The following is a 9770-nucleotide window of genomic DNA, read 5'->3' on the forward strand; positions in this document are numbered from 1 at the left end:
GTTTGATAAGACCCAATACACGAAACACTCAGCTTTTGACTTACTCTCTAACTTTTGCTGATGATATATATACATATAACATATATGTGTAAAAAAATCTCATAATGCAATTGAACCATATGCAATCAGATATATAATATTAAATTTAAAAATCTGAAATTGCCTGCATTCACTTTAAAATTACACAAAGATTTTGAAGAAATCTTGATACATTAAACTAGCAATTCTCAACTGGAGTCCATGTAAGATTATGTTGTTAAAATTTATTCGTTACATTTTTACAATATATAAAATATTTTAACAATTTTTTAAATACAATTCCTAATAATATTTAATTACAAAAATAGGATTTTTTTAAAACACTGAATGGCTAAGAGGGTCCAGTAGAGTAAAATAGTACTAAACAAAATGGTCATGTCAAATTCTGTAACTCTTTGTGAAAGGAAGAACTTTAGATTGCATTTAACTACAAAACCAAAAATACAGTTTCCAATAAGGAAATTTTAGTGGAGTTCTTGAGCATGCTGAGGCATCACCTTGAAGAGTTTTAGCTGAACAAATCGATCCAAGTATTTATTTTAAGTCTGGTACATATTCTATTAGACCCTTTTGTTGAATCACTAAGTTATGGGAACATGAACTAAAACTAGTTGTCAAGGAGTAGTGGGGACCAAACACTAACACACACACACATATATATGTACACACACACACACACAAATAGTGAAAAGGTTCAAGAAAAAGTTCCATATGATGAATCATAGCAAAAATATATATAAAAAGAAGAAAAATGCACAAAAAATTTTACGCTGGTAAAAGTATATTTACGAAACAAAATATTTACATAGTTGACTGGTTTTAGTTATATTATTCATGACAGAAGAGTTAGTGGCAATGTTATAATTTCATGTTATCATAACTTGTTCTGTTCTACCAACATGGAATGACAACTTGTGATGACCTGAAATTATACGATTACCACAAACCATTTTGAACTGAATAGCATTAGTGAAACCAGCTGACTATGTAAACATTTTATTTCGTAAATATATTTTTTCACCTTAAAATTTGAGTGCATTTTACTTCTTTATATATATATATATATATATATATATATATACACATACAATATCTCACAGAAGTACGTACACCCCCACCCCAAAGATTTTCAGTAAAATTGCCAAAGGAAATCAAACAAAATTTATACTGAATAAAATATATTATACATGCAAACATTATATAAATTTGGAACAAAAAACAATAAACATTTTCAAAGATATGAATGAAATATTAATTTTCAAACGATACAAAGGTATGTACACCCCAAAGAATTATTTGCTATATTCAATATTTGGTGTAACCGTCCTTGCTTTCAATGACTGCATTAAGTCTTCTTGACATAGAGTCAACTAAATTTCTGCATATAACCAATGAAATTGACTGCCATTTATCCTGCATGATGTCTTTCAACTGTGTTACATTGCGGGGTTTTTTCTCCTTAACCTTCCTTTTTAAAACACCCCAAAGACATTCTATTGGGTTTAAATCAGGTGACATGGTAGGCCAAGGCAATACCTTTACCTTTATATCTGATAAAAACTTAGTTGCTATCTTTAAAGTGTGTTTAGGGTCATTATCATGTTGGAACATGGAATGTCTTCTTAGTTCCTTGATGCTTTCCAACGTTGTTTTCTGCAATATGCCACAATAAAGCCTTGAATCCATTGTTCTCTCAATAAATGTGAGTCCTCCCACATCAGCTGCACTCATGCATCCCCAAAGCATAACACTTCTGCCATTGTGTTTCATGGTAGGCATGGTGCATTTGTTGCTATTATCTTCACCTGGTTGTTGTTTAATACCATCTGACCCAAACAAGTTAATTTTAGTCTCGTTAGAAAAAAGAATTTTATTCCAAAACTCCTTCCCTTTACTCACATAGGTTTTGGCAAAAGAAAGACGACTTGATTTATGCATGGTAGTGAAGAGAGGCTTCCTACAAGGAATGTGTCCATGAAGACCACACCAGTTCAAACTTCGGAGAACTGTTTGGGTGGATACACTCTTTCCACTAACAGAAGACACTTCTTAGGCCAAAGATGAAATGGTACAACGCCTGCTGTTCATTATGCAATGTTGGATGTGGCGAACATCCTTTTCTACTCTAGGCACAAGGCCCGACATTTTGGGGGAGGGGACCAGTCGATTAGATCGACCCCAGTATGCAACTGGTACTTGATTTATCGACCTCGAAAGGATGAAAGGCAAAGTCGACCTCAGCAGAATTTTAACTCAGAATGTAATGGCAAACGAAATACCGCTAAGCATTTCACCCGACATGCTAACGTTTCTGCCAACTCGCCGCCTTATGTGGCGGATATCACAGGCAGTTAAAATAGAAGGATGACCTGGATGATGTTTACTGCTTAGCTGTCCAGTAGCTTTGTACTTTTGAATTACTTTGGCAACTGTGTTTATGATAATATGTATTTGTTTGGTAATTAACTTGTATCCTAAATAATTCTTGTGCAAATTAAAAATAATTTTCTTCAAATCTTCAGATAATTCTTTTCCTTTTGGTGCCATTTTAATCACAATGAAGATTTTCCCCATGGTACACAAATCAGAATTCCTGCAGATGCATTAACAATGACCGACGCAAAAATGCCAGGAGAAATAATTTATTAGAATTGAAATTATCAGCAATATCTGAATTTAGTAAAAGAAGTAGATAAAATATTGAATATAGCAAATTTCCTTTAGGGTGTACATATTTTTATAACGTTTGAAAATTAATATTTCGTTCATATCTTTGAAAATGTTTATTTTGTGTTCCAAATTTGTATAATGTTTGCATGTATAATATATTTTATTCAGTATAAATTTCATTTGATTTCCTTTGATGTTATCAGAGTAATGCCAATTTTACTGAAATATTTTAGGGGTCTACATGCTTCTGTGAGATACTGTATACACACACGCACACACACATTACATGCTTTCACATAGTTTCTATCTGCAAAATTCACTCACAAGGTATTGGTCAGCCGAGGGCTATAGTAGAAAACACTTGCCCAAGGTGCCACAGAGAGAGGCTAAACCTGGAAATACATGGTGCAAAGCAAGTCTCTTAGTTCATTATGGTTGCTAGTTAAATAGTAGAACTGAGTATTCATTTTCACACCTAAAACGAAAACAAAAAAAATTATCCAAAATTCTGTTGATCAGTGCCAAGTAAACAACTTGCTGGTGAGATTTAGCAGTTCAGAATTTGGCTGTGAAGAATCTTATTTTCTGTTATTTAATCTCTCACCATGGAAAAATTAAATGATTTACTTTATAAAAACTAAGTGAATAAAATATCATATTTTACTTCATAAATTTGGAAATTATTCAAATAAATATTTATGAAGTAAAATACAAGGATAGTTTATTATCTTTTTTTCATGAGGTAAATTATTCAATTATTTTCTTGGTTAGATGTGCTTAGAGATTAGCTAACAGAAACAAATTTACTTGCAGCCAAATTCTGAATTGCTGAATCTCACGAGTGAGTTGCTTGCTTGGCACTGATCAGTGAAATTTTGGCTTTTTTTTTTTGAAGGTGGAGAAATTAATACTCAATTCCACTGTTTAACTATCAACCACGAAGAGCCAGAAAGTTTTCTCACTAGATGTCATTTCATAATCACTTACAATCCAACAAGGTTAAACTCAAAATTTCTGTTAAAATAAAAGAAATTATTCCAAATCTTCAAATGGCCAAAGGTTAAAACAGAAAATAATTATGGTGCAGGTGTGGTTGTGTGGTAAGAAGTTTGCTTACCAACCACATGGTTCCAAGTTTAGTCCCATTGTGTGGCACCTTATGAGTAGATTTGGTGGACAAAAATTGAAAGAAGCCCACTGTTTTCTTCATTCTTCATCACTTAACATCCATACTGGCATGGGTTGGACAGTTTGACTGGAGCTGGCAAAGCCGGAATCCACATCAGGTTCCATTGACTGTTTTGGCATACTTTCTATGTTTGGATGCCCTTCCTAATGCCAACCACTTTACAGAGTGTACTGAGCAGCTTTTATGTGGCACCAGAACTAGTGCTTTTTACATGGCACCATCACTGTGCATATGTGTGTGTGTGTATGTTTGTCACCTTGTCTTGACCTTGTGTGATAGTTGTAAAATGGTTGTCACTGTAATACAAGCAGTGTCATTCAGTTCCACATTTCTGTGAGAGCATGTCTGGCTTTGAGAAAATATTACCTTGCTTGGCAACAGGAAGGTAGTATGATGATGAGTATCACCATTAAAACACCAGAAATATTGGCTATTACCCTTACAATGTGGAAGAAGTTGTCAACAAACAGCTATATACATATATATATGTATAGTTATTTGTGAGGGATTATCAATCCAGGCAAAATACTTCTTAAGCTCTCTGTTAGTACACCAAACTAAAAATATTGTTTAGATTAGTAAAGAAATCTAAGTATTCTTGTTGCATGGTCCGAGGTTATAGTTCATCACCATTCTATATTGCAAATCCATGATTGTGCTCCGGTTATACTGGATTTTAAACAGAGATATACAAGACAAGCTATAAATAATGGTCACAACATATTTTTTCTTCATTGGAGTAAATTTAGCTTACAGCTGTTTCCAGTAGTTATTACAGGTTCATTACTGATGAGCATAACCAGAAATGGCTCTGACAAAAGTAGCATTAATTTTTTAGGTTGTTCAGCTTTTCTCAACTGATCACTAGACTAGTTGAGTAAACCTATCAGTTGACCACTGAGACCCCCTTTGGTCATGACCATGGGACTGCACCTAGAAAGTTACCCTCCCAGGCACAAATCTGGGCAAGGTTGTTTATGGAAAACCAGCAGTTGCCCATGCATACCGGCCTCTCCTCTCCATGCCACCAGTGTTATCCAAGGGAAAGGCAAAGGTCAGTACAGCTTGGCACCAGTGACGTGAAATGAAGTGTCTTGCTCAAGAGCACAACACGCAGCCTGGTCCGGGATTCGAACTCACAACCTCACGATCATAAGCTCAATGCTCTAACCACTAAGCCATGTGCCTTCACTTCAGTAGTGAACCTATAACTACTGAAAACAGCTGTAAACCAAATTTACTCCAATAAAGGAAAAATATATGACCATTATTTATACCTTTTCTCATATATATATATATTATATATATATATATATATATACATATATATATATATATAAACGATGATAATGATATATATATACAATGGACTTTCAGTTTTTGTCACCCAAATCCACTTACAAGACTATGATCTGCATGGGGGCTATAATAGAAGACATTTGCCCAAAGTGCTATGCAGTGGGACTGAACCTGGAACCATGTGATTGCAAAGCAAAAGTCCTTACTACACAAGTCATAGATGTGCCACTATTTCATAAAACTGTTCCGAAATAGTTTTTATGTCTATGTATAACTTTGACTTAAATTCACTAAGTTTTCTATTAACTGTACCAATGTGGTGTAAAGACAATAAACAATATCAAAACATGAGCAGATAACAGTGGGTATAAAAAATCAAAATGGAATATTTAACTTTAATAAGTTTAACCCTTCACTTTTTGCTTTACATTGAAGATAAATACACTTGGTAAGAAAACAAAAAAAAATCCTTCATGTAAATACAATTCAAAATATTAAGCTTTAGCTGGATTTGAACTTTCATAATATGCTTTACATTAAACCATAAATAATTAGGATCTTCAGATGTTGGGCCTCACTGAGAAAATGACAAGGGACCAGATATTGTTGCGATTTGCTGTGCTCGAGATGTGGCAAGCTAAGTAAAATTGTGGTCTGTCATACATATAGGTTTGTTCTTTATAGGTGCCATTTAAATGTACTCATGCTGGTGCTGCATAAATGCATCCATGCTGGTGGCATGTAAAAAGCATCCGGCACACTCTGTAAGGTGGCTGCTCTTAGGAAGGACATCCAGACATAGAAACCATGCCACAACAGACAATTGGAGTCTGGACAACCCCTGGCTGGCCAGCTCAGTGTCAATCCATCCAACCCATGCCAGTATGGAAAGCAGACATTAAAAGGTGATGATGATAATGATAGAAAAGAAGAGAAAATAATTCTGGTATTTCTGGAAAGAGTAGGAAGAGAATGTTGATGTGTCATGTGTGATCCAACACATGATATTAATGACAGGAAAAAGCTAACCCTCATTTTGGCTCAAGATTTAGAATGTCAACTCTGGTACATGTGTACTGAAATCAGCTTTAACCCTTTTGATGCCAGCCTGCCAGAGACTGGTTCTATGATACAATCTTCTGTTTTAAAGTGGTCTAAATTAATTTCTTTTTATCAAAACTTCATGTTAATTTGTTCTCTTTATTTACTAAATTCATTATTTTCAAAATTAACTGAAATGAAAGTAGAGTATTTCAATAAAAATCATCATTTAATGTCTGCTTTCCATGCTAGCATGGGTTGGACGATTTGACTGAGGACTTGCGAACCAGATGGCTGCACCAGGCTCCAATCTTTATCTGGCAGAATTTCTACAGCTGGATGCCCTTCCTAATGCCAACCACTCCGAGAGTGTAGTGGGTGCTTTTACGCTCAAATGGTGTTTTTTACATGCCACCTGCACAGGACTGAGTCCAGCTGCACTGGCAACAACCTCGCTCGAACGTTTTCTTCACGTGCCAGTAAGGCGATGCTGGTAACAATCAAGCTCAAATGGTGCTTTTTCCATGCCATCGGCACGGAAGCCAGACAGCTGCTCTGGCAGTGATCCCGCTCGGATGGAGCTGTTAGCGCTCCACTGGCATGGGTGCCAGTCATCAAATTTGGTTCAATATAGTAACAAATGGGTTAATGGCACTTCTTGTTTTGATAAATGGCCTGAATCACAGCCCTGGGAAGATTACCAATGGAGAGGAGATAGGCATAAAATGCAGAGCATATGCTGATCATAACTGCCTCAACTACTTCTTTTTAATGTTCCAGTCGGAGCTCAGAAAATGTAAAGAAATGTTTGTTCTAACTATATATTCTATCTTTTACTTGTTTCAGCCATTGGACTGTGTACTGCCTTGATGGGTTTCAGTTACAAATTGACCCCAGTACTTATTTTTTTAATGTCTGGTACTTAGTTTACTGGTTGCTTGCCAAACCTCTATGTTACATGGATGAAAACAAACCAACACCAGTTGTCAAGCAGTGGGAGTGGGGATCAGATGCAAACACATACACACGTGCATCATAATTGTGGCTGATGCTGGTGCTTTGTAACTGTCACCCATGCCAGAGGCATGTAAAAAGCACCTTGTACACTTTTGGAGTGCTTGGCGTTAGGAAGGGCATCCAGCTGTAGAAACCAAGAAACCATGCCAAATCAGATTGGAACCTCATACAGCTCCCCAGTTTACTGGTTTTCAGTCAAACCTATTTCTTTACTACCCACAAGGGGCTAAACACAGAGGGGACAAACAAGGACAGACAAACGGATTAAGTCGATTACATCAACCCCAGTGCGTAACTGGTACTTATTTAATCGACCCCGATAGGATGAAAGGCAAAGTCGACCTCGGCGGAATTTGAACTCAGAATGTAACGGCAGATGAAATACAGCTGAGCATTTCGCCCGGCGTGCTAACGATTCTGCCAGATCATCAAACCGTCCAACCCATGCCTGCATGGAAAACGGACGTTAAATGATGAGGATGATGATGACTGACTTCTCTCAATTTCCATATACCAAATCTTCTCACAAGGCTTTGGTCTGTCTCGAGCTATAGTAGAACTGCCCAAGGTGTTATATGTAGTGGAACTGAACCTGTAAACATGTGGTTGGGAAGCAAACTTCTTACCACACAGCTATGCCTAGAAAAAGATTTTACTGGAGATCTTTTCTGCAGATATAAACCTGATTCATGTTGGCAGATGCATAGCTTGAATTAAACCTAAATATGAAAAACAAAACAAAACAAACAAACCCCTCCACCAGTATCATTTGAACATATAACTCATAAGTACACTGCACCGGCACAGCTGCTAACCCTCATCATATCCTCCGATTGTACAGAGTTGTCGTTTGATCATGTGACACTCTGTACTTAGTTTCAAATAACAAGTCAACATCATTGATTTCTTTAACTTCTGCCTCAAGTATTCAACCCTACTATATCACGATAATACTCATAATTTAGTAATTTAGCGACACCACCGCGTAGAAAGAGGGTACAGAATCGTGAAGAGAATTTGGAAAGCCACAGAGATTTAATTTAATGACAATCACGATTTAGTTTCCGTGGTTGGAGTAACGTTATATTTACATTATTCTATTATTAAGTAAACGTATCCAGTCCTCTATCTATCTATCTATCAAGTTCTTGTTATTGTATCGTCGAGTCAAACCGAAAGAATGCCCAATCAATCTATGTACCAGATCGATGAGATTATTGTTCGGCTAATTGTTGTTGCAGGTAATTCGCATGCTTGCATGTGGTCGGAACTGTTTAAAGTGATGACCAATTCGAAGTCAATTTCAGGTGTTGTTTAGATTGACGTTGAATAATTACAATACCTGGTTACAATATCTGTCTCAAGTTTTTAGCTTTAACGGTGTGGACTAGCGTATTTTTAATAAACACGAACAATTTAGCGGATATTTTCATTAACGATTTCTTTCAAAACCGAAAATTCTAATACCATAGGTCATTTAAAAAAAGATTTTTGTTAAATGTCACCGATTACGTGATTTTAAAAAAAAATAGAATAGTCCCAATATGGAATAAACTTCCAGAACATCTGTTACTGACAATTTAACTAAATTTTCTGAAAGGTAGGTCTCTCTACCAAGCTGTTGGATATGCTTTTCCTTTTGATGTTTTAATGTATATACACATATTGCAATCATAATGGTCACATTAAAAACAATGTAAATTTTTAGTTTCAGTTTTTTGTATCATTTATATGTGAAATGGTTTTGTTATTTGTTTGGAATTTTCTTTCTTGTAATTTTTTTTATCAATTATGTAACATAGTTTTAAACGTAAATATTAAAATAAAATTCATTCAAAATAAATAAACTATAAAAAAATAAGTGTGTGTACATGTGTGTATGTACTTTCCATATGATGAACTTTCCCTAAACAGAGAGAAAGTGAGACGGGGAGGGAGAGAGAGAGAGAGAATGTGTGTGTGTGTGAAGGAGAGAAAGAGGAGGAAGAAAAATCAGTCGGACAGAAATAAAGTAAAGCAAGAGGATGGTGAGTAAAAGAGAGGGGGAGAAAAATCATCGCCTCATACCAATACGGTCATGTTTACAATATAACGAAGAAAAAAAAAACTACAATAATAAAAGGAAAGTAAATAAATAGATAGAGGTGAGTCGGAGTAATGTCAACATTGGTTTTTTCATAGATTTTAAAGCAAAAAAGTTAATGAAATAAGATAAATTATTCTTACTGATATGATGTGTGGACAAGCCATACAATCAGGCTTTAAAATTGCCAATGTCAGTTGAAGTTTGTTGGCAACCACGTGCATTTTGGTAGCACGTTGGAGCCACCATACAAACGATGAAATAACCCGAAGACTTGGAGAGTTCCTCTTTTTCTGAAGTGACAATAATATTTATAATTAGCTCCCTTGGAAGTCAAACCCGAAACATTTGGAGTCAAATTATAAATAAAACGAAGTTACGAATTGGTAAATACTGTTTGTTCCTTTTACAGCTAGCTGTAAAAGACGACGT

General features: G+C 35.5%; 1 protein-coding gene across 2 annotated transcripts in view; it reads right to left on the reverse strand.

The window, feature by feature from the left end:
• LOC115216739 (nucleoside diphosphate kinase 6) overlaps positions 1–9770 on the reverse strand; it is a 30370-nt gene that overhangs the window by 16057 nt on the left and 4543 nt on the right. For both annotated transcript variants that reach the window (XM_036506695.1, XM_029786288.2), the window contains exon 2: positions 9482–9631. In XM_036506695.1, coding sequence (XP_036362588.1) covers positions 9482–9631 — 150 coding nt within the window. The remainder of the gene's footprint in view (positions 1–9481; positions 9632–9770) is intronic.

The sequence above is a fragment of the Octopus sinensis genome, linkage group LG10 (assembly GCF_006345805.1).
Source record: "Octopus sinensis linkage group LG10, ASM634580v1, whole genome shotgun sequence".
NCBI classification, from domain to species: domain Eukaryota; kingdom Metazoa; phylum Mollusca; class Cephalopoda; order Octopoda; family Octopodidae; genus Octopus; species Octopus sinensis.